This window comes from Ruditapes philippinarum, unplaced genomic scaffold, assembly GCF_026571515.1.
Source record: "Ruditapes philippinarum isolate M1 unplaced genomic scaffold, ASM2657151v2 ctg3537_1_1_1_1, whole genome shotgun sequence".
Lineage (NCBI taxonomy): Eukaryota > Metazoa > Mollusca > Bivalvia > Venerida > Veneridae > Ruditapes > Ruditapes philippinarum.
In genome coordinates, this window is record NW_026861278.1 from 30,393 (window position 1) to 57,686 (window position 27,294).

The 27,294-nt window shown below is 33.3% G+C and overlaps 1 protein-coding gene across 1 annotated transcript in view; it reads left to right on the top strand.

Moving 5' to 3' along the window:
• Positions 1-10,550: 10,550 nt before the first annotated feature.
• LOC132715145 (uncharacterized) overlaps positions 10,551-27,294 on the top strand; it is a gene marked incomplete at its 3' end in the record, with an annotated part of 37,807 nt that continues 21,063 nt past the window's right edge. The window contains 17 exon segments of the mRNA XM_060698119.1: positions 10,551-10,710; positions 11,186-11,352; positions 11,813-11,940; positions 13,085-13,209; positions 14,204-14,303; positions 15,104-15,230; positions 15,481-15,560; positions 17,324-17,475; positions 17,941-18,076; positions 18,816-18,901; positions 20,341-20,484; positions 21,491-21,589; positions 21,891-22,052; positions 23,152-23,234; positions 24,217-24,385; positions 24,956-25,243; positions 26,670-26,823. Of these exon segments, the coding sequence (XP_060554102.1) occupies positions 10,662-10,710; positions 11,186-11,352; positions 11,813-11,940; positions 13,085-13,209; positions 14,204-14,303; positions 15,104-15,230; positions 15,481-15,560; positions 17,324-17,475; positions 17,941-18,076; positions 18,816-18,901; positions 20,341-20,484; positions 21,491-21,589; positions 21,891-22,052; positions 23,152-23,234; positions 24,217-24,385; positions 24,956-25,243; positions 26,670-26,823 (2,249 nt within the window).

Sequence of the window (27,294 nt, forward strand, 5' to 3'; positions counted from 1 at the left end):
TTTTCAAACATGCAGTTAATGGCAGTGTGAAGGCCAGCTTGACATTCAGCAAACACAGTTGTATCATCAGCATATAATATCAGATAATCCTCAGAAAGACATTTACTTACATCTTCATTGCTTAACTCTTCATTTATCTGATCATTTTTAACTTGTCAACCCTTCGCAATGGGTAGGCATAAAGGATACTTAAATTTTAAAAAAATTTGAGAACAAAATTGGAGAAAGATTTTCTCCCTAACGCACACCTAAACAAGAAACAAATCAATCTGACAATTAATTGTTCACTTTAAATTAAAACTTTGCTTTGTCATAAATATTATAAATAACTTTAGGCATTTAACTATCAATATTGTGTGCTAAAAATTTCCTCCAAGTTGTAAAATGTTTTGTTTTAAGCACAACAAAGCACTATAATCATTTCTAATTCAACAAGTAAATGTCAATAAACTATTTCAAGAAAAAACGTATTATCTGTATATTATTTTGTATCTTAGCCATTACGAAAACCTGTCAAGCAGTAGATTAGATTCTTCTAAGAAAAGTGCATTTTTCAGTACTTTATATAACCATCCATGTACTCAAACGTACGATCTTAAAAGCTGATCTAATTTATCATCTGTGAAAAAAACAAGAATAAAGATCAATAAGGTAAGGGCAACGTTCACAGGACGTAGCCACCGACACACCCAAGTAGGGCACCTAGAAGACACCCAACAAAAACCTGGAGTGGACATTAGGGCGGCGAAATGAGAGGGACATGTAATGTATGAAATAATATAAACTAAAACGGGCACAGATGGGAATTAAAAGGATTAGGGCTGAAAAGGGGAGGGGGTAAAATATGGGAGGGGATTGAGAAAATGCCTACCGTAAATCATGTAAACGACAATCCATCAAGGCAGACATCACAAACCGTAGTTACTAGGTTACAAGAAACTCTAGAGTTCCAATAATAGCTGAAAAGTTGACTCAACCAGACATAGGGACGATTACTTCTATATGTTATCCATCAAAGAACGATTACATCAATAAAATTTAAATTACGCTTAAATTACTATATTTTTAAACTATAACCGATCAAATTACAATTTTCTTTGAAAATGTAGTCGATTACATTTACAATTACTTTTTTTCGTTTTCATAGATAAACAGATAAATAAATCTAAATAACACTGATATTTTTATTTACACAAAAGACATACCCACTGTTGCAGCAGACAATTCGGAAAATTTGACAAAGTAACAGGGGTGTTGTCCACTAAATTGAAATAGGTGAGCCACATTTTATCATAATTAATTTTTCTAATGTCTTATCACTCAGTCTAAAGTGCTCTGGACGGAATTTTGCCAGCTACGCTAAACAGTAGCTCAACTGAAGCTGGTGAAGCAGGTATTGACAAAGATTTTGCTAAACATGAACATTTTGAGTATCGTTATCCTAGAATTCCAGTGGGTTTTTCGAGATTTCTATGTAAGGTTAATCAGTGTAAATTGTAAGTTCAAAATGTTGACATAAACGATGTCTCTGTTTTTGTAAGGTGTGGAGAAAATTTTAAATGAAATAAATGAAGTAAAACTTTTCAAGTAAATAAATTTCATCTTTAATTGAGTCTGTTCAAAATAAAACTAGTTTAACATATAACAACCAGTGCACTTTGCAGTATTTTTGACATGAAATACCGTATTTGCACAAATATATAGTACAGCACTTCCATAATTGACGTTTTTTTCTACGCCAAAGAAATTGAATTAAAATACTAATGTAATTCCGGGCATGTAATGATGGCAATTACTATTAAATATAATCGACTTTTAGAAAGTAATCGAATACATTCGATTGCATGGAAAATTGTGATAGATTGCAATCGATTACGATGACACCATGACTGGAGTCAACGTCCACAAACTGCAAAACTAAGGGCGATTTTTGTCTCAAATTAAAGTGCTACGTAACAGACATTGCATTATGAAAAGTGTTTACCTTCTCTTCATTTCTTTCTTTAAGTTCTATGTTTAGAGACTGACTCGCTCTTTCTAACTTTTATCCCTTTTTTGCATTTAAGGCTGCATAAAATTGGATTTTAATGCAGGTAACTTGTATTTTCTTTTAAAAACACTGAGCATTTTTAAAAATATATTTAGGGTTTTAAAGTTAATCAATAAATTTAGCTTTAACTGCAGCGTAACTATGTATTTGAAAATGTTTATTTTTTGTTGTTATCACTGTAGCCAAAAGAACGTTAAATTTTACCATTGGTATTACTAATAATATGTGGTATGAGATATATTGTCATGTTGTGTCAATAGGCAAACATGAAGTATTTATAGAGTGCAAATAAGCGATACAACAGATGGTCGAACTTAAATGCTCACAAACTAGCTGACGACAAATAGCAGGTAAAGTAAAATTCTGACCTGTTAAAAACGAATGATTGTTTAAAACTATTGTCTAGTAATATAAGATTTAAATGAAGTGTCGAGTGGTCGTAGAACGTATTTCTAAGTGTGTCTGTAAAATAATATATGGAGTGTAACGTATTGAAACTGTTAATAAATTCGATAAACATATAGCATGTTAATCAACACACAAATGGGATATATCAACAGGTGCATCAGCGCGCTGTTTATGGTATCACATTGCACCTTATTATTATCTCAACCAGCAGCCATATCGCATATTCAAAATAACTCAAGTTACATGATCTCTTGGGCTTTTTTAATCTTTCGAACACTCAGTTCTTCTTTCTTCGTAGTGGGAAAGTGTGTCATTTCTTCATTTCCTTGACACTTGTGTAAATGGTTTTTTAATAAAGTAGTGTCAATTATCATGATACCTTATTTTATTTTCTAACAAATATTAAATGATGTTGCTTGCTAAATGACAAAAAAGCCACAATGTACGGAATTTTCTTGGTTTCTGAGAGGTGGTTAATTGTTGCATTAAGTTGACGTTTTTATTTTATTTTTTTATGGTTGGGTTTTACGTCGCACAAACTAAGTTAAAGATTGTTAATATTTTCCAGCTTTATTGGTAGATGAATACCTCAGGTTTCCCCTAAATGCATTATTTCAGGAACGAGCGGGCACCTGATTAGAACCTTCGACGTTCCATTAGCTAGCTGGATAGCTTCGAAACATTAAAAAACTAAAGTTCCTGACGGGATTTAAACTTACAGCGGCGAGGGGAAGTCGTTTGAAGTCAACAATTTTAATCACTCGGCAACGGACGCCCCTGACATTTATGTAAATGACGTTTTTATTTAGTAGTGCCAATAATCATATCTAAAAATACTTTCTGGCGAATACAAAATGATGTTTCCTGCCTCAATGGTGAACAAGCCACAACCTACGGAATGAGCTTGCTTTGAAATGGAGGATTAACAATTCTTGAAACGGCACTCACTGTCACAAAACCGATTAAAAGAGACTCGTCACCGTTTGGTTTATTTGCCGTTTTATGTCGCACAAACACTGTTAAATGTAATCCAGGTTTACTGGTGGAGGAAGTCCCCAGGCGCCTGTCATGCATAACTTCAGGCTCAAATGGGTACCTGAGTAAAACCATCGATGTTCCGTTAATAAGGTACCTTTTCGAGTACTTGTAATCCGCGTATTGATTTTGCAAAAGGTTAATGACAGGCTCCATATTTTGAATGTAAAGTTTTCAATTTTTCATTAATAATTTCTTTATTTTCATATTTTGATTTCAAGTTTTTTATCTCCTCTTATTCCGTTTTCGTATCACATCTTTTTAAACTTATTGTTTGCATTTAAGTTTCAGTTTCCAAAAGCGTTTGGTATGAACGGCTTTAGGTTATGGTTATTCCATGCCGTATCACATGGAACAAAACGCATCGGTGTTGCATTGGATTGTAATAAAAGAAATTAGTTTGTTTTGAAGAAATTTAAATGTACATATTTTTAAGTTTCGTATTTTCCTTTGAGATGATTTGTATAGTGCTGTGCAGCTTCTAAAATTTTAAAAGCCGCGATGTCACACGTCTGTGTTTTTTCTTTGTTTTGTTTTTTGTTAGATTTGGTAACGGGCCTGATGCCTATAATGACACTCATGTATACTATCTTTCTGCTCAAATTTCATTTTGTATTGTTGGTCATTTGCTTATTAGAAGTTTAGATATCGTTTACAGGGGATAAGATTAATAATGTCCAAGGCATTAAGATAAACCATTAAGAGCGTGTCAGCTCTGCCTATATATAAATAACATACATGGTGTCAGATTCCTGGCACAATATGACATTGACTTAAGGGTACCCGTCATGTCTCTTTATAAACCGAGTACTACTAGTACGACATAATGGAATTTTCGTCTTGTTATGCTTCCCCTTTAATTTCAACAATTGTGCAGATCTTAACAGACATTCGTCAATTTTTTCGTTATTATAAAAGAATGAAGTGCACAAATGGCCATTTCACGCGTGCGTAAAACCTTCCATATGTATGTATATGTATATTATAGGTTTGCTCCAAAAAGTGAAGCTCTTTTTTTAATCTCAGGTAGATTTTCAATAAGAATAAAGCGGATATTATATCATCATTATAAAGTCAAATGTTTAAAGTTTCCATCGTTAAAATAATACTTTATCACATTTTGTACAAACTAACATATTATTTTCAGTTTAAACATCAACCAATTTCAATTCCAAGAAAATTATCTCACATATCAACAAATGCAACAAATACATCTTGTGACAACTTATATTTGCTATATTTTATATAAATTGCATGGTTGTCTTCTGATTTAACTTCATGAAAGTTAGATAACTGATTTTCTACATCTGTCTGCTTCCAATTTTAAACGAGGCTGTATGGGATAATATAGATAAATGGTCTTTACATTAGTGAGTATAGGAAAATGTGGATAATGAAGCTATTACATATTCCATACATGCATTTATTGTTATTGATCACTAGGAAGTTAAATACTTCGCTAATTGTTAAGTCCCCAAACTTCCAAGTCTTTACTGAGATATTTTATTAGCGTAGAACAAAAAATGGAATGTCTTGTATATTTGTTGATTGATTGGATTATATGGCGTTGACTGGACTGTATATTGTGGTGTTTATAGTGTTTCTGCAAAAGTATAATTCGATTAACCTTCCGTTCATTTGTCTGTTTTAGTAATCATTAAAATAAACATAAACATCTGTATTTATTACTCGAGTTTTGTTTACGAATCTCAAATGACGATCGAATAGCAGCCAGTTTCAAATACCTTAATAATTCCATACATTCCGTCACTGACCGTTCTGGCTGTATATTTCCATGCATTACGTCATTGACCGCTGTTTTGGCTGTACCGTTCCAGACATTCCGTCACTGACCGTTCTGACTGTATATATCCATACATTCCGCAACTGACCGTTCCATATATTCCGTCACTGACCGTTTTGGCTGTATCTCTCTATACATTCCACCACTGACCGTTCCGTACATTCCGCCACTGACCGTTCAGAATGTATCTTTCCATACATTTCGCCAGTGAATGTTCTGACTGTATCTTTCCATACATTCCGCCAGTGAATGTTCTGACTGTATCTTTCCATACATTCCGCCACAGACCGTTCCATACATTTTTCACTGACCGTTCTGACTGTATCTTTCCATACATTTCGCCTCTGACCGTTCATTACATTCCACCTCTGACCGTTCTTACTGTACCGTTCCATACATTCTGAAACTGACTGTTCTGATTGTATCTTTCCATACATTCCGTCACTGACCGTTCCATACATTCTGCCACTGACCGTTGTGGCTGTATCTTTTCATACATTCCGTCACTGACCGTTCCATACATTCTGCCACTGACCGTTGTGGCTGTATCTTTCCATACATTCCGTCACTGACTGTTCTGACTGTATTTTTCCATACATTCGTCACTGACCGTTCTGAATGTATCTTTCCATACATTCCGTCACTGACCGTTGTGACTGTATCTTTCCATACATTCCGTCACTGACCTTCCGACTGTATCTTTCCGTACATTCCGTCACTGACATTTCTGACTGTACCCTTCAATACATTCCGGCACTGACCGTTCCAGACATTCTGTCACTGACCGTTCTGGCATTTTCCCCATACCTTCCGCCACTGACCGTTTCATACATTGCGTCACTGACCATTCCGACTGTATCCTTCCATAATTCCGTCACTGACCGTTCTGGCCCTATCTTTCCATACATTCGCCATTGTCCGTTCTTGCTGTATCTTCGTTCCATACATTCTGTCACTGATCGTCAGCAACCAATATTACAACTATAAAAATATCCCTCTCTTAGCAGTTTGTTGAAGTTAATGAGAGTCTGATCAAGTCTAAAACCAGCAGTAAAGTAAGGAATTATACCCTTATAATGTATTTTAAGTTGTAGTTTAGTCCTTCATACAGTCGTATAAAGCTATATTTCGGCAGTTTTAATTTGGTCATGTCATTTCTTAAATAATGATCAGAAGTACCCAGAATATGAATAAGGTTGATGAAGGTTTGCTGTGCTTTAAAATACAATGTACTTAAATCACGTCATATCCGGTACATGATTGCTTTCAATCCAGTGGTCATGTTCATAATATTTGATGACCGTAGATATAGTTACTTAATTTAAGCTTGATTACTTGCAAAAATCATAAAAATTTAAATAAAGATAAGAAATTTAAACATTAAATCTAAAAAGAAAATTAAAAAATATGCACGGCGACAACGTTATATGAGTTTATGTATGTCGGTTGTTTGTTTTCGAAGTTTTTCTCAGTTTGATTTCAGATAAAAACAAAGACACAATAAAGTGAAACTGTCATTTAATGCTATTTAAATGACTAAATGTGAAAAATGCTTAATAGTTAAACACACAAATTTAAAACAAAATTAACATTCCAAATGAATGCAATTATTAGAAATACAGTTATGCAACAATGCAAAATATATCAACTTTTAGCCATGTATGGGTGGTTAACCATCACAACGCCACATATTGCAAACAACTGCCTATTTTGAAATATCGGTCAACTAAGTACTACGAAATATGTTGTGACATAAAACATAAAATTGAAACCCTGAAAGCTATGACAAACACATAAAAACAGTAAGTAAGAAAATAAAAAATGCAACAAAGTAATTTTTGAAAATTACCATTTGACATTCTGAGATACTTGTGCCCAAGAAAATCAATTACTATACAACAGAGATTTAACAAAATTATCAGCAAAATTTTCTTAGGCCCTTGTCCTCAAGAATGTAACTATGTCATCAATGATTCATACTGTCTGAGGTCCTTGTTCCCAAGACAGAAGATGTGGTATTAATGTGTTCCCTAGGAATGTGATATGATTATGCTAGTCTGAGGCCCTTGTCCCCAAGATAGTCCTATAGTCAAATTTTATCCAGGGACATTACAGTGCAGATAGTGTTGGGTAGGGATACGGATATATTTACGGAAAGCTGTGGATGACCAGCTCCCCATTTGTTGGAGTTGTGTTTCCGGAAAAACCTGTTTCCGCTTCTGTATTTGCAGCACCTATACGGAAACTGTGACTTTTATATTTTGAAGGATCAAAACCTAAGTATGTCAGGGCTAGGCGAAGATGGCGGTCATAATAGGAACGAGGAATAGGGGAATCATCCATAAATGCAAAGAGCGGACCATTGGATGTTTTGCGCAAGTTAAGATATGACCTCAGAGCATATACTGGGAAAGTATTAGAATCATGTTGTGCAGGAACAAAGAAATGTTTGTAATCTTTATAGTCAAGTCAAAGCCAATCAGTTCACCTATGGGGTTTCTATATTTGAAAGATACATGTGATCTGTGAAAGTGTGCATGGGAAGAAGTCGCTGTTACTTCCCCAAGACGTAAGAAGCAGGCAAACATAACAAGAAGCATGGCTTTAAACAATGTTCTTGTAAAATGACATAGGGTTATGTGTGGCAGAGATTGAATGAGAGATCATAGAATAATTCGAGTTATTGGTGACCTGAAATCTGGACGCTTCAAGAGATTTCGATAACCAGTCAAAGAATTGTTAACCAGGAAATGAACAGAAACGTCTGGCATTTGTCTTAGTCCATGGAAATAACCAAAGGCAGACACATATGTTGTAACAGCTCTGGGTGCAAAATTCTTTAAAACAATATGCAATAAACATAAGAATATCATTCAAAGAGGCTGGAAAAGGTGCATGTGTATAATATGTCGCATCCATAAATGTATTTATTTAAAATAAATGATAATATATGAGAAAGACTGTATGTATAAATTATGTTTTCAGAGTTTCTCAGTTTGAATTCAGGTAAAGCAAAACACAGTATAGTTAAATAGTCATTTGTTATTTAATAATTACAAATGACTAAAATAATAAGTCACCTACACAATGTACAACTAAGTTACATATTAAATAATCTAAATGTGCAAAAATACGTATTGCATTTTTTCTCTTTTCTTCTTTTAACTTGAATTTATAAATGAAATCAAATGCCGGTTAAATAAATAAATAATACCCCCCCCCCCCAAAAAAAAAAAAGAAAAAAGATTTAAAACAAAAGTATGGAATTTCTAGACGAAGGCAGTCAAATGGCTTTTAAGGTTACAAAGCATTAGTGATCTTACAAAATTTAAACAAGAAATAAATCGTTTCTTTACTATTTTTGACGAATTGAAATAGAATGTTGTCCTCTAAACACTGCACTTTTACACAGTACCTTTCTGTTCCTATTTCAATGTCGTAATAGTGCATTGCAACACTTAAAACATCGTGACCACTCTAAAAAATGTGATACATGTACTTCAAAGTTGACGTCACTTTAATGCATTGCACAATATATCACTTGAAAACTTTGACCTCTGTGAAGAATCTGGTACTTTTGGAAAACAAACACTTCACATTTACAGAAAATTTGACGCTTGCAAATTAATAAACAAATTCATTAATTCATTGTGGACTGTTTAAATTTAAAGTGCATAATAAACAGCATAGCAATGTTAGAATTTAAAGTACATTTGTTATAAACAGATATCAGTGTACTTTAAATTCTAGTAATAGTAAAAGCAGCAGCAGTAGGATTGGTTATAGTAGTAGTAGCAGTAGAAGTAGAAGTAACAGCGGTATCTGCAGCAGCAGTGGTAGCAGTAGAAGCAGGAGAAATAGTAGAAATAGGAGAAGTAGAAGTAGTAGCAGCAGAAATAGTAGTAGTGGTTGAAGTAGAAGCAGTTGTTTTAGTAGTAGCAGTGGCAGCAGTGGCAGCAGTAGAAGCAGTAGAAATAGTAGAAATAGTAGAAGTAGCAATAGTAGTAGCAGCAGCAGCAGAAATAGTAGTAGTAGTTGAAGTAGAGGCAGTTGTTGTTGTAGTAGTAGCAGCAGCAGTAGCAGCATCAGTGACAGAAGTATAGTAATAAAGGTACTGTTGGTGGTTGAGGTAGTAATAGGTGGTATTTTCCTGGGTAATACTTCATGCAGCTTAAAAAAGACAGTTCTGTGAAACAACATCGTGATTGCAGACCAAATATGATAAATTTCTTAACTATTTAATGCCTTAATTTAATGCAGTAAAAGAGCCTTTAAGAGAGTTTAAGGAAATAAAATATACATTCGTTTGTTCTTACCACATTTGTACAATTAGCTTTAGTTATTGCAGCTGTTTATATATCTTGCACGAATTGGTCTTGACTGTTTTAAAAAGCACGGTCATGTTTGATAACAAATGATGAAAAGTAATTAATATCGTCAGATTTCATCATTGATTGTACCACTAGAAGAAGATAATGTACACGTAAATTGGAATGGCTGGAGAGAAGAAGTACTCGTGCACAAATTTAGCTAAATTGAGGTCATGCGCATTTTACCCCCTCTGGTTATGCGCATGAACATCTTCACAATAAGCCGCAACTTCGTCGAAATGCACCGGTAGAAATAGTGAATTATGTAAAAGCTGAGTTAAGAATATTTTATATATTTTATATTTCATATTTTAAAAAATAATTATTTTTTTCAACTCCTGGTGTTATTTTGCAAAATTCTATTTTAATACCTAATCTGTAAACAGTTTTATAAATATGCGATTGTAGATTGTTACACATTGCTGCGTAGTACAAACATGATGTCCTCTTCTATTTTGATGTTTATTTTGAAGAAGAAAGAAACAAACACACCACACAAAACAAAACAAAAAAACCACACACACTTGAAGTAAACAGATAAAGTACTGATTCAATAGATTAAACAAGTCTAAATAAAAGAATATTCCGAGGATCTCTCGTGTATGTTGTTTTATGTTAAGTTAAAGTACAATTGAACTCATTGATAATTCATTTTTGTGACTGCCACATAACTTGTATCCATACTTAAACTATGTCCTTTGCATCACGCTCCTTTTGTGCTACATATGATAAACACCACGTCATAACAGCGAACTTTTCAGCTAAGCTGTCATCTTTTTTTTAAAGAAACCTACACTACAGTGAACACTTGAGTTAATTGCGTCGTTACAAGTGGCCGGTACCGCTACACTGAGAGTCATATATAAATTAATTAGACGCATAAAAATCCAGAGCTTAAGATGCTTAATCCATATAGAACATTTGTTATAACTTTAAAGTGAAGTGCAGGGTTAAATAATTCGCTATGTTAACATTGTGAGCAGAGCCAGCAAAAATGAAAATTGGATATATCATTTTTCTGCATTTTTTAAGGATTTGTCTAGGTAAGCTTTAAACAATTGTAATTAAGATAAAAAATACTTTTTTCACAATTAAATGATAGCGTATATAAAATGAATTTTGGTAGATCATTTTGGTAGATTTAAAAACGCATAATAATCAAATGATGATAAAGTATCACTGAAATTCTGAAATGTATATGATTAATCACATAGCAAGTATTCAAAAAGCTTTGTAAGTAAAGCTGTCGTAAGTAAGTCTTATAAGTTAAGTGGTCAATTTACCGAGAAGTATAATAGCTTAGCTAAAGTTTCTTTATCCCGATACAGGTCTGAGACTACTATATTAATTTCCCATAGGCTTACCTGATAAAAAATGACCCCTAAATTTGCCCTAAAAATGAGTATTCGTGCTAAAGGTGTAAAGAAATATAAAATTTTTATCGTAGTGTTTTATAAGTATTTTTTGCACCGTTGTCAATAAGAAAACACAATAAGAAAACTCAATGCATATTTTCAGTAACAGCTGCAGTTTCTACTAGATGTCCTTTAGGTTGGATTGAAAGACCTGATAGCAAGTCGTGCTACCGTTTCTGGTCAACGAGACTTAAATCATGGAAAGACGCACGTGAAACTTGTCAAGCACGTGATGGAGACCTTCTGAAACTGAATTCTAAACATGAAAAGGTTAGATTAAAAAAAAATATTTGTAGACTTAGCAACTGAGGATTGTTACAGATAAACATATATCTTACATGCTTTTCTAGTCATTGATTCTTCATTACAATTGAATAGCTGTTTTTATGAATATTTCTTCAATTTTGCTTTTGTAACTCCACATTTGACAAGTAACATTATCACAGTGTAAAAACTAAATAATTGCATCCTGTAACCTATACAAATCAATGTGTACCCAGTCTTGCGATCACAAGCACGTGTTGCTTCCGGTCACTGTACTTTTCTTAGAGTCTATATTTTTTTAACTTGAACCTATTTTTTTACGATAATAGGAAGTGTTAATATTACGGAAGCCTGTATAGGGCACCGGAATGAAGAGATGATGTCCCATCCAGGTTTCCGTATAATTTGCATAATAAATCCCCGACGACTAAATTTTTGTTCGCATCTGTATCATTTTTTCGATCAGCGTTGGATAATTGCTATGACTGAGAAGTTCCCGGATGATTATGAATGGTGGATAGGACTACAGAGAAGTCCTGATAACAACACGATCTGGGTTTGGACAGATGGAAATGAAAGGAACGAAAGCTTCATGTGAGAAAATTAATGTTTGATATATTTAACACCCTGTAAAGCTGTATGCCTCCAGACGAGCCAAACTATTTCAAGAAAGTTTAACTTGAGAAAAAAATGTTCTAAAATTTAAGGAAAGTAAATGGATTCGAGATTAAAGCAATAATGTACATGTTATGTGCGATAAATGACTGGTTTTGCAGCATTTAGCATCATATATTTACTGCCTTACTAATGCATTAAGGGTTATATTTGCCTTTTTACCTCTTTCGGTAAATTACGTGGAATGCAAGTTGTGTTTGCACTGTGTAAATTATTTTCATCGTTTTACTTCTAAAACTCTTAAAAGAAACAACGAAACTAAGCTTGAATCTGGAGGCATGCTGCTTGAAATCCATCTTAAATCAAAGTGATTTTAGCATCTTTTGTGAATACATTGTATTTCAAAATGACTTTCAAAGCAGAGGCTTACTGTATCAAATAAAGTACAAACAAACTTACCCAATGTTTTTAACACAAACTTCTATTGTACTGGATATCAGTTGAAACCAACAAATGCTGAGTGAACTGAAATTAAAATATTGGAATTAATGTTGTTTAAATCGACACGGAATCGTACAGTGCCGTAGGGAAAAAAGAACACAAATGTTGAGATTAATTGTGAAATATATACATAATGATACCAATTTTACCATAATTGGTGTTTTAATTATTTACTTCAAAATTCTTATCCACGTTCTTGATATTTTGATAGAAAATTTTAAGCAACAACATCTATCTTAATGTGTTCACTAAAATTTTCTATCAATTATATCAATGGTAGGATACTACGTCTTTGAGCACCTGCAAAATGGACTGTTGTTTTTTAGTCGACTCGAAGAAATTATTAGAATATCAAAAAAAATGTAGCGCACCAATGACAGACTTAAGAGTACTTGATATAATTTTTAAAAACTTTTAAAGTTTTACTGTCTAGTTTAAGCCTGAAAACGGGATAAATATTGTTTGGGACTCCAGAAGGGAGCATTTAGGAAAAAAACCTTATCCTGTTTTCAGGACTAAAAGGCAACAAAAAAACAATCAAAAACAGTCCGATTGGAAGAATTTTGCAGGTGCGCGATAACGTAGTATCATACCAGTGAATTTGTTTCATGTTTATTTGTAGACAATGGGGTTCTGGCGAGCCAAACAATTACAGAGATTCGGAACATTGCGCGGAGATTTGGGACAACCTCCTTAATGATAAGAATTGTGAACAACCGCTCCAGTTCATTTGCGAACGACCGAAAGGTTTATCAATTTAAATAAACATCACCATATTATTTATTATTTAAAACCATTTTTAATTTCTATTATCATTTCAATTCTAAATATTGTTCAGATAATTCTTATTTGTTTCATCATTGTATTTGTTTTTAAGACATTTAAGAAGATTTATTTTTTTCAATACAAGCGGCGTTTTTTTAAAAACAAAAAAATGTATCAATTATGCTGTAACTTATGGTGCCTGATTTTTTGCGCGTCGCGTTGTCTCTGGCGGCAACACGACAAAGCGCCAAGCGTTATCGCCTTGTCGTCTTGTCGTCCTGTCTCTATGCCAAACTGCGCATTTTCTCACGGCGTGTTGTCGCGATGACACATTTTCGCTTGGCTCAAATAGAAAAAATGGCTTTTTTGCGCGTTGATGCTCGTGAAATCGAGTCATGTGACAGCACAATAGAAAGCCAACCACTTCGATATAAGCCAAGCGACAGGGCGACAACGCACTGCACGATAACGCGCAGTTTGCAACGACAAGACGAAAAGGCGAAAACGATGTTTGTTGTGTTGCAACGCGACGCAACGCAACACGCAAAAGTGTAATAAATCAGTTTTTTTATAGAAGCGTTCAATATTATCTAAGTTAAATGATTTTAATATATGTTTCATTCTATGACATAAATTTTGAATTATTTATACTTATTTTCCTTTGTTCGTCGCTTCAGACTGGTGACTTAAACAATGTACTTGCTGAATTTGAGTAACGGGTTTGCCCCACTTAGAACTTGAAACATTTCATTCAAAGATTACTTGAGGTATTTCAATATCAAAACATTAGATGAAGCTACCAAAAGTGTATAGCCTTGTCACGTGTACACGGCATTGATAAACGGACTTGGTTGGTGGCAAAGGCTAATTGCATTTAGTTTAAGAAAGTTAAGGTTTCTGATGCGAAATTTATTTCTAATTATGACACATTTGTAATTGTATTTTGCTGACGTAAAAATAATTGTTCTATTTTTAGATCTACCAATGAAATGTGATTTAGACAACGGATGGGATGATTTAGACACTCAGTTCTGTTATAAATACTTTAGCGATAAGGTTACATTAAATGATGCAGCGTAAGAAAATTACAGTTAATTAATATTCTCCGCTGATCAATTTTCATGGCAAAATTTTAACAGCAATACACTCAACATATTTATATCTATTAAACAGATTTTTTGTTCCAACTTAGTTCACATTTATTATAAATACTTCAGACAATTGGTAAAACAAAATGTCTAAGTGACATTATGTTCAACCAAGCATAAATGGTGTGTGTTTAGGTAAAAGTAAAAAAACAACAGCACTTTACGTTTTGCCAGAATTATTTTCAATTTTCATATTAAGATTGCCCATGCAAAAATGATCATTAATTCACAGAAATGTTCCATAAATAGCGTTTCGAAAGTCTCGGTAACGTTCAATTTTTGAAAAGAGCAATGCAGTTCTTTCATTATTTAGTTAGTTTCCATAATTTTATATCCTTATCATCTTATTATCAATTACTGGCCAATCACTATTATAATGGTAAATCCCTTGAAAAATATTAATAATTCAATTCAACTTGACACTGAACACCGAAACAAAATTAGCATAATGTCACTTTAACTGTTGAAAACATTATTAACTCTCTCCACAATAAGCAATACGTATGCCAGTCGTATTTTACAACTCAAAAAGAAAAATGAAACGATTCAAAGATTACATTTTACTTGCAAATTGTAACGTCCTCGAATCTTTTAAATGGCTTTGACTTGTCCAAATGCTATATGTATATATTTAAAGTACAAGACTTACACGCTTTTTACTAACATTAGTGTTAAATTTCTTAAACACATACGTGTTTGTATGTTTAGTTTTCTTTTCTTAATTTTAGTTCCACATGTGCTAATGATCAAGCGAATTTAATATCAATAAATGCGGAAACTACTCAACAAAATATTACAGACTTTCTTGCACATGAAAGCAATGGAAGGGTATGGAATGGATTCCAATATGACACGGTAATACATAGGATGTTTTAACATATTATAAAATATATTATATTATACATATTATAAGTTATGTTGTGGATGAAAAATGTATCCGTGAGTTAACATTTTATTAATTTCCTTACGTTTTTTAGCATGTGATGATAATACTTGTTTGTGAGAGATATCTAAAAGTGTGCACTGCTTCCCAATTTTTATTTTTTTGACTTTATTATATTTAAATATTTCATTTTTGTATTTTGTGATTTCGTTTGTTCGATAGAGTAGGTCAATGTGGGTCAGCCTGTTAGGAGTTGAGGCGAACTCCCAATGGTGGACTGACGATGTTCCCGACAAAGATAGGTAAGTAAGAAAATAACTTTATAAATAAAAAATTTAGCAGTAAAAAATTTAGTTACGATTTTTCTATTTATAGCTTGTTCAACTGCTCATGAACAGTATCACAATCAAAAGTCACGTGCTCTTTTGTATAAAACTGCGTAAAACCAATAAAACCCCTGTCACACGGAATTCTCGCGACCATCACACTGCACTGAAATTGTAAAGATTCGTAAAATCTCAGCGCATACACAGTATAAGCGCGGTAGAGTCGCCGCACAATCTCCGTACAAGCGCCGTTAATAACCACCGCGTTCATTCGGCGTTCCATTTGCGCTTTTTAGGCGCTTCTATTGCATTGTAGGAGCTGCTACCGATTTTCTAAGGCATCCTTTCTGCGATCCCACCGCCGAATAACGGCGTTAGTTTTGAGCATGCTTAAAATGCGCGCCGTCGGTCGTCGCTCTATGCGATGCTACTACGATGCTGTTTTTCGGCGTTCTGAATTTTCTTTCGACGCCGAAAGAACACCACCCTAGTGTGACAGGAGTTGAAGGACGCCGTAGCAACTCAGTAGCATCTCCTTCAACGTAACAGGAGCGCGGTGAAAGCGCAAAAGGATTGCCGAATGAAAGCCGTGGTTATCGACGGTTCTTGTACGGAGATTGTGAGGCGTCTCTACCGCACTTATACTGCGTATGTAAGTTGCTTTACGATTCCAGCGCATTGTGACCGCCGTGAAAGCGCAATGGAAGCGCAAAGAACGCAGTAAAAGCGCAGTCCGAACGCAGACGTTTTGTGAAGTTTCCACGTCATCAAAAATTTCAGATTTTGTTTTCGACCTCGCGGTGCCTTTGAGTGTTTCGATTGTGACATGACGACAAGACGACGAGGCGATATCGTGATGTTGTCGTGTTTTCGCCAGCGACAGCGCGACGCACAAAATGTAACAAATATTAATTGGATGGCTCATCAGACAATTTGCATAAGCCTGTAAACAATAGAAAGATCTATGATGGCTTCTTAATATAAAATTAATTAGTAGAGAGCAAGGCATATTCGTACATGCTTTTATGACACTTTGCTTTACAGTGCTGAATCCTCACGTTCGCTATTTCGGAAATACCGGTAGATATCAATTTTGAGTGCATTGTTGTAGAAAAATGCAAGGTTCGAGTTCAAATGCGTAGGAATATAATCATTCATTTCTTGGTATATAACAGAGCAAACAACGTATTGTTAAAAACGTAAATATAACTTTTCCAACACTCTTCACACTATTTCCCTATCAAACAGACAGGACAGTAGAGTGCATTATTACACGAAATATGCTTAGAATAAAAGACGATGCTTACACGTCATATGACTTCATATACGACGTCAATAAACTAAACGACGTCAGGAAAATTACTTCTACGCTCAATGAATTTAAGCATATATTCATCAATTCCCCGTTATATCAGCATGTTAGAATAGAAATAGATTTTTATTCTTGCAGTATACTAGTATGATAATACACGTTTATGGTTTAAATTCTTTGTAATTAATCAATCAGGCATATCGGCCTTCGTGGTTGTAATATTGCGCATTTGAAATGGAACCGTGCATTATTTTGCTATAATGCACTCAAAATTGATAGATTCTATCTATTTGCTAAGTAAATCTACAAAATTATGTCGGTGCTATCTTAAAAGCACGTTTTACAGTCTTCACAATATTTTTTCTATGTCATTGAGTTGTTTTATTCTATTTTATCTAATGATGCATATTTCTTTCCATATACTCAGAATTATACATAACGATACATTGTGTTCTGTGATCGACACAAATATGCCAGGTATTAAGAACTGGAAACCTGAAAACTGCCCCTGCCGGAAAAATTTTCCCTTCTGTGCGGAAAAAACAAAAGGGATTAAGAATTTAAACCCCGTTCTTTGGAGTAATATATTTTGTCTTTTTTCAAAGGGAAAAATTTTAGTTTTTCTTACATTTTTAACGATTTTTTCTATAATTTCTTTAGTAAAGAACTACAGTTAAAAAATTCCCGCAGGGCAACACACCCCCTGGGGAAAAAAAATATTTTGGTTGTTAAAGAAGGGGGGTTGTTTTTTAGAAGGGGTTAAAAATTTTTTTTGAAATCCCTTTAATAAAAAGATAATCCCCTGTTTTTGCAAGAGGTAAACGCTCTACGGGAAAAAGGTTTAAAATGGACGATTTTTTTGAAAAGACTTTTCCCTTTTTTTAGGTTTTTATTTTTTTTTAAATTTTAAAAAACTTTAAAAAATATTTTACGTTTTTTTTATTTTAATTTTTAAATTAAAAGGGAAAAAATCTTAAATTTTTTTTTGATGTTACGGAATAAGTTAAAATAAAAACATTCTTTTTAACTTATATTTATTTACAGGGGGCCCTTTTCCAGGGGGCTTCAAATTTAACCCTAAAAACAATGTGCTACGTTTTACAACAAATGAATTTAAAACTTGGAACGAAGCCAGAGGATTTTGTAATCTTAGAGCAACACAATTACTCGAAATAAAAGAGTATGTATTTAGCCCCTGTTCCTAAAAGTTATCGCTTTTGTAGTTAAAAATCTTCATTATTTTATATCATTTTTTTAAATGTAATAGTTGTTGTTTGTTTGGCTCGCTAAAAAAATTCACATTACCTTTTTGATTAAAAATTTTAGTTCCTAAAAACCCAAATAATAATTTTCGATAAATTTTAAAAATATTTCATTTTTTTACATTTTTATCAATAATTTCGGTAATTAGTTTAATTTTTATTAAAAACCTTTTTACAATAATTATTTTTGTAACTAAAAAGTTACAATTTTTTCTTAAAAATTTCCCAATTTTTAAATACTATATTTGATAATAAAATATTTTTAAATTTTTCTTAAAAAAGTTCAATTTCAAAACATCATTTCTAAGCTTAAGTTAATTTTTCTAAATTAACATTTTCAATACATATCATTTGTTAAAAAATAGTTACATTTTATATTAATATAGTTACAATTTAAAATACATATCATTTCGATAAGCTAAAAATAGTTACATTTATATAAATATAATCACATTTTACAATACATAACATTTCGATAAGCTAAAAACAGTTACATTTATTTTTCTGAATATAATCACATTTTAAAATACATATTATTTTGATAAGCTAAAAATAGTTAAATTTTATCTAAATTTAGTCACATTTTACAATACATAACATTTCGATAAGTTTAAAATAGTTACATTTTATCTCAATGTAGTCCTGTTCAATTTTCAGTGAAAACGAATGGTATTATGTTTTGACATTGCTGAAAGAACATTATAGCCTGACCGAAATACAATCTGTATGGCTAGGCTTATCAGGTATGAGCGTATGTAGTGAACTATTTCTATGAGCTTCCTTCCGTTTATTCTTAGAGGTAGTTTTTTCCGGGATTTAGTTTTCGAAATCGTAGGAAATACGTTATACAATATTGTCACACCAATATTTTTTTTAAATCTCTTTATCTGTAGAACAAGTCAGTTGTCCAGAAACATAACGATTTTCATGTGGCGAATACATTTCTTCATTCAATGACTTTTGTCGATATTCCATAAAGATTGTAAGTTTAAAGTTATGCTCATATTTCCATAGTCAAGTTGAGCTGAATTGACTTTAGTTTATATTGGAAAATGTTTATTATAAAATTCAAAATCTGCCCACTTGTTTTTATAAATTGAACGTTACAGGTAAATTCTAGATGATATATATAGAAATTTCCTTTGGATCTGGGGGTTATTTATTGTAAATGGGAGGTAAATTATTAAATCAAAAGGAATTATGGCAAAATGAAAATTTATTTTGACTCTCCCCTGTTCACTCACTATATACCTTTAGATGGCATAATGTTACTTTAAAGCATATATTAAATAACATGAAAATAACTTCATTGTTGTGGCAGTTCTTTGCCAGTTAAATGTAATAAACAGTATCTTTTACGTTTTCAGCCGTCCAAGTTGTATTTTTTAAATGGAGATATAATTACGTATATGTTTACACAGACTATAATTTATAAGCTTTATTTTTGTTTTGATTTTGACCAGTCTTATTATTTAAAAAAAGGCAAGCCAAGAGAATTTGTACTGAAGCCAACTACTTGTAATAAAGACTCGGCAGTAATACGGACTTGAATTTGTCATTTTTATAGTACTTTAACATAATTATCTTCGAAACCGTTGAATATGGTGCAATTATCGGAAAGAAGCTGCATTGCACCAAAAACGTGTGATATGTACGTTTATTATCTCCACCGTTTAACTTTATAGGCAACACATTCCAGAAACAGTTAGTATTGAAATTACATTATCACTGGAAAATTCAATTAAATTCAATATTTAAAGTGACATTAAACTACATATAGCCTATAGCCATTATTACATTATATAGGTGTTAATATTGTAAGACATTTTAACAATAAACTGTTCGTAATAGAGTACAAAATGTTTTTAATGTAGGCTTAGCAATTAACAATAACATATTTTTTGTCATACAAAATGTTTTAAAAAGTTTTTGTAAGGTAGGTCTTTATGCAGATCTAACAACAAACAATTTAGTCAGAGTTTCTAACTTTTTATTACTTTATAAAAACGACAATAATGCCTGATCTGTAGACAGAAAAAGATTTTGCTGGTACACAATATTTAAAAAAAAAACACGTCAACATAAAAACACAAACCCAACAAACTGAGGCATACTGACTAAATGAAAATAAAATGTTTACTTTCCCTTACCATTGATTATAACTCTGTTTATTTTTTCAAAGGTACGGATTTGGATAATCTTAAATGGGACAGTGGTGAAGCATTTGGTAATTTCGAAAAGGGAAAGTCAAGCGGAAAGCTTGACCAGTCTCAGAATCAAACAAAGTGCGGTTTGATAGATCGAAATAAAATATCAAGCACTGGCGGTAAGTTTGCAAACTACCTTGTACAAAGAAAATATGAGCCGCGCCATGACAAAACCAACATAATTCCTTTGCGACAAGCATGGTTCAGCCTGATTAGGATCCATGCTGTTCGCTATCAGTTTCTCTACTTGTTTTAGGGTTTGTAAGCGAACAGCAAGGATCCTGATCAGACTGCGCGGATGCGCAGGCTAGTCTGGATACACGCTGGTAGCAAACGCATTATGTTGGTTTTGTCATGGCACAGCTGATGGCTTGATATCTTAAAGGTATAAGTAAAAGTAATAATATTAAATGTGTTTGGTTTTGATAAGACTTTTTTGGAGTGGGAAATGGGACTCTTGTAGGGGGCTGTTGAGAAAAGTGAATAAGAAGTGTATTAAAATAAGTGTGAATTGATTTGTATCCTTATTAGTCTTTGTGAACATGCATATGCAAATTTACAGAAACTATTATAGTCTTTAATAATATTTTATTGCTTTTTATTTTCTTTCTATACAAAACATAAACAATGCAAACATAAGATAACAAAAGAGTCGGACCACAAGTTTCAACAACACTAGAGATCTGGTCCTTCCCACATTGTCTCGAAAGTAGTAAAGATTCTGTATTCTCTCTCTCTCTCTCTCTCTCTCTCTCTCTCTCTCTCTCTCTCTCTCTCGCACGCTTATTTAGTTTGAGTTGGACATGGTTGCTGCTATGTTATATTAAAGACTATACGTTCATTATTATTATAATAAGTTAACTATTATTCTTGTACTTATTATCTTTCTTATTATCATTATTATAATGAGTGTAGTTGTTGTTTTCATTGATTACTTTTCAATGAAATTTTCAGCTAGAAACATAAATATATTTGTAAGTTTTCAACCATTGCGTTTCTGAATTGGTTTAGTATATAATTATGAAAATGTTGTTGATATAAATGTATATTTGTGAGAACTTGTGATTATGTAATAAAATATTTTTATAGTTGTAGGCAAACAATATATATTTTTATTATAATCAGATGGAAGTAGTTGGCAGTTTAGCGACTGTGGAGATAGCAGAGGCACTATATGCACCGTTCCTGTTGACACACCAGTAGTTATTCCTCCGCTTGAAAAACGTAATTCACATTACATCTAACGTCTTTATTCAACTATACGCAGTTTCTCTTTTACCTTCGTTAAATATATCCTAAGTTTTATTCACGGCTTAAATTAAAAACAAAATTATTACAGTTGCATACATTAATCATAGATAATAACTTAAAAATTAATACACCAAACCAAGAAATAGATATTGTTTTGTCAGTAAGATCTATTTCATATTTCACAGGATACATTTCATACTGAGTAATATTGATGGATTTAAAAGATAATCCCATGTGTTTATGTTTTATTTTCATATACTGTTAAACATTTCAGCCCGGTACGAATGCCCTGAAGGTTACACATTACATGGTATCAATTGTTACCATTGGAATGCCGATGACCCAGTTGATTGGTTTACTGCACGAGAAACATGTGCTGGCGAAGGAGCTGACCTTGTTACAATACTATCAAAGGAAGATCAGGATTATGTTTCAGGTAAACTATTTCATGTCGTTCTTCATATTTATTGAATATCTTTTCAAATTATCTAACTAATGTTCAACATTTGTCAGTGCATAAATGTAAAAACAATGTAATAGATAGCTCAATTCTAAATCTTATCAGATAATGATTAGTATAAACGCAATGAATGTCTGTCTCACCATATACTTACCACCTTACATTTTATGACTTACCGCTTTACATTTTACGACCTTAACGACATACCAACTTACATTTCACGACTTACCACTATGCATATTACGACTTTACATTTTACGACATATCATCTTAAATTTTACAGCATACCATCTTACATTTTACGACATACCACCTTACTTTTTATGACAAACCACCTTACCTTTTATGACATACCACCTCACCTTTTACGACATACCACCTTACCGTTTATGACATACCACCTTACCTTTTATGACATACCACCTTACCTTTTATGATATACCAATTCACCTTTTATGATATACCACCTTACCTTTTACGACATACCACCTTACCTTTTACGACATACCACCTTACCTTTTATGACATACCACCTTACCTTTTATGATATACCACCTTACCTTTAATGATATACCACCTTACTTTTTATGACAGACCACCTTACCTTATATGACATACCACCTTACCTTTTATGACATACCACCTTACCTTTTATAATATACCACCTTACTTTTAATGACAAACCAGCTCACTTTTAATGACATACCACCTTACAATTTAAGACATACCACCTTTTAATTTTACGACTTACGACTTTACACTTTACGATATACCAACTTACAGTTTACAGTATTTACAAACTCCTCAAAGTGATAACCTCCCTTGGCAGATTGAACTGATATGGGGAGATCACTACGTATGAGCGTAATTTTAACTTAAATTTTATAACTTACCACTTTACATTTTACGACTTACCACCTAACATTTTACGACACAAAAACTTACATTCAAACTTACCAACTTACATTTTACGACTTACGACCTTATATTGTATGCTATTTACTGTATTTTCTGATTATTTTACTGATTGTTTTAAATATCATACAAATAAAATATTGTAAATGAATGTCAACAGGTTTAATCCAAAGTGAATCGTGGATTGGTTTGAATGATAGACTGAAAGAAGGAACATACAACTGGCTTGACTCTTCAGCTCAGGTAATCTTTACTATATGTGATCAAATTGAAAGTCATTTTGATTAGTTAACGATTTCTGTTTTTGTTTAAGTTTCATTTGTATTCCCTTTCGTTGTTTTTTATTGTATAATTTAAGTCAACTTGTGTTTAACTTTAAACAAGGATGATTCTAACGGTGATTCATAATAATTTCCAAGTATTATCGTTACTATTGCACGGCATTTCAACACCTTGATCGTATCATAAATATATATACTCGTAATGTCTAAAGACAATGTTACTGCATATATGCGAAGTCGAATTTATGAAAATAATAATGATTAACCCAACTTTTTACCAGACTCTATATAGAGAGTTAATCGTTGATAACCCTTTGTAAATATTGTTCTCGCATCAATTAGAACCACCTAACTTGGTATACGGGGAAGACAGAGGCCGGGTCCGCCGGCTATAGATTACATGTATATATTTAAAAGGAAATCAAATACAAAACCCTTACAAAACTAATACAGAGATTTTTTTTCAGTGAAATTTTTAGTTTCATGTCTAATTGGGCGCCGCCAATTTCAGTGAAACTCAATGATAATTGGCTGGGTATTGCGATTACGGAACAATCGCAACTTTTCGGCTTAATAATAATCGCCGGGGTGCTCCGAGTCAAAACGGAAGCGGTTCATGAAATACCGAGTAACACCTTTAAAACTGAAAATGAAAAATAAAAAAAAACTTACTTACCTTGTTTGTGTGTATTTGTGTTTGATTATACTCACAACCGGTTGCCCATATGGGCGAGTCCTCCAAAGAGTATGTCATCTTCCACGTGCCACGATTTAAAGTCTCATCCGAAAGACCTATTAATAATAGGAATCGAACCCAAAATGTCGAGATAACAAGTCTCGCGTCCCAACCGATTGAGCTATGCGGGCTTACTTACTTACTTTTGCTAACTTACTTATACATATAGTATGCTTCTTTTCAATCACATTACTTTACTTTTTTTTAGATAGAATGGCACTACTGGTTGAACAGTCAACCTAATAATGTAGAAATAGGGGGTCAGTATTCAGAGAACTGTGTTTCGATGCTTTATAGCCCTGGTAAGGAAGATCACGGCAAATGGTCAGATTATCCATGCAGTCATAAAGCAAGATTTGCTTGTCAAATACCAGCAGGTACATATTTTCTTAACGGTAGATTGTCATAACCGAATTAGTTCTGTATTCAATAATAAACAACCGATATGTTTCAGGTTAATGGACCAGCGTATAATAATTTATTTTACAAGGGCTCATGCATAAAGTAAAAGGAAAAAAATCAATCTTGAGCATTTGTATGGCCAGGAAACAGTTTTAAAAAAGTACTTTTATATTTGTCCATCAAAGTGCGATCTTTGTGGCTGTAGGATTTTTTATGATAACAGTTAAGACTTAAGACAAAACTTAAGATCAAGCTACTGTGCAAGTGAAGTTACATATCTATTACATTATATATTTTTATCTTCCTCACTGCGCATTATTGACACTACAACCTTTATTACTCAGTTCCAAGCACCCCAACTCGTATAAGCAATCTTTTACCGCCGTTGTAGCTTTTTTGGTTCATTGTAGTTCACAACAGATGGCATTCAACCTGTTGTAACTGTACAAGTTTGTTTGTACCTCCGGCTTAGCTGGGAAACTCCAAATCATGCTTAGTTCCGGAGTAAGTATAATTGCACAGAATTTTTCGTATGTCAATTGCAGAATGGAATATTGCTCTCGGCAAGATAGCAAGTCAGTCGTCTCTGAGACAAGAGAGAATGAGTGGATACCATTACAATTACGATAGCTATATGTACAGCAGTTATGGTACTGACACTGATAGCGATGACGTCGCACAGAAGGCAATAGATGGATGTAAAACACGTTCTGTTCAATCAAATGCGTGTTGCGCCCGTTCTGACACTGAAAATTACCCTTGGTGGATGATTGACCTAGGAACAGTTTATCCTATTGGCAAGGTCGTTATTCACCGAAGGTCATCGGAGAGGTGTAAGGACTTTCAAATCATGGATCTGTATGTTAGCTGATTTGTGCCATTCGTGTTAGCCCCCCCCCCGTCCTGCGAGCACGCCAAGCGAAAAGTCGAGACATAACAAGTTAAAATAGCGGGGGCGCGGAGCAAAATGGACTGATTAGCGGGTGGTGGGGCGAAAAAGTCGATATTTAATTTCAAAACGACGGGGCCGCGAAACGAAATATTTATTGTAATAGGACGGTAATTAGCTCGACCTTTTGCTCGGCGGTCCTGCGACCCCGTTTATTTGAGTGTTTTCGTTCCACGCCCCCCGCTCCGGCTTATGAGTGTGTTTTCGCCGTTTCATTTCTTAAATACCCGTTCTACGCCTCCGCGGGGCGACGTTTTAATTGTTTAATCTCGCTATGTGCCCCCATGTTTTTGCTCCGCTCCATCGCCAATTTGACTTGTTAATACTCGACGTTTTGCTTGGCATTAACGCGGGGCGAACAGTATAGATTTTAACTATTAAAACGGCTGCGGTTAGGAGCAAACACACGCTAATTAGCAAGGGCGCGGAGCAAAAACTCGAGCTTTTTAAGAATTATTTGGTGGAGGCTAGAACAATAGCACGCTAATTAGCGCCCTTCAAAAATAAATATTTCGCCTCGCGGCCCTCCGCATTACAATTAAAACTCAACTTTTCGCTCACACTTCACCGAAAATAAGCGTATTTTCTCTACGCGCCTGGCCATTTTACTTGTAAATTCTAAACTTTTCGCTTGGCGGGAGGACGGGGCGAAAACACGAAATGGCACAGATCAGCCACCAAAGATCTGTAATATTTTGTAGGAATTGTTTTTAATTTGTAATATCCTTTTGAAGTTTTAGATATTTTCAATACACGCTAATTGTATAAAGAGGCTGGTACATAGGCTATACATTAGCTGACATTATGAGAAATAAAGAAGATGCTTTACAAATGTAATTTTATGATGCATCTTTAATTATATTTTATTGAAAACACAAGACAATTGCATATAAATAATAAAAGGTCAACAATTAACCTTTCATTATTTCTTAATCTTTTTCATTACCAAAATAGCACATACAGTATATCGATAAACTGTTCAATATGTCATTCTAAAAGTTTATGGATATCGAGTTTGTGTAATTTTGGTAATGAAAAAGATTAAAAGATTGGAGCACCACAGTAAATACCGTATTCTGGTATATACCGGACAGGGAGCTACTTAAATCTTACCTTTTCATCCAATGGAATGAACTTAAAAATGTCTTATTTATCTTATCACACCGATTTATGTATTATAATGAATGAAAATCATAAGAATCGGCGAAAAAACGATATTTGTCTATTGATTGATCATGATTTCTGCAAGAGGTCCTTCTTCAGTCCTGTATTGTGTTTAATCCAAACTTCTATGTTTTGCCACTGTACAGGTACTGACTGCATTTCCCAGATTAAAGATTTCCGTCTATTCATAAGCACCACAAAAGACGGTGTTACAGCCAAAACAAATGTGATCTATCAGGAAAAGAGGGAGCATGTTCCAGCTATAATTATCATCGATCTGAAAAATGTAATAAATGGAAGGTATGTGGTAAATATTTAGGTTTTACACAAACATTGAACACAACACTTTTAGTTTCATTTTAAAAAATAAATAATTTATTTTAATTCCAAACTTTTTATCAAGCTAATAAATACTTATAACAACTAAGTATGATGTAAGATAACACACCTCGTAAATTTAAATAACTGTAATCCTTCCTGGATTTTCTGAGTCTTACTAAAAGCTGTTAAAGGGCGTGTATATGTAGGCTTTTTTACCGCCAAAATAGTTACAGTACATGAAAAGCAATAAAAGTGAAAATATCATGGCGAGGAGCATATATATATGCAATTAAAACTTATATTTAAAACAAATTAAATACTTCGGCATAAGTAAAAGTAATCGTGTATTTCACGACAAGGTATATGTTTTTTATTTATTTATTAGGAAAACTATCTATAGTTATGCTATATTAGCAGAACTTATTGATTAAGATTATAATGTATGGCAAA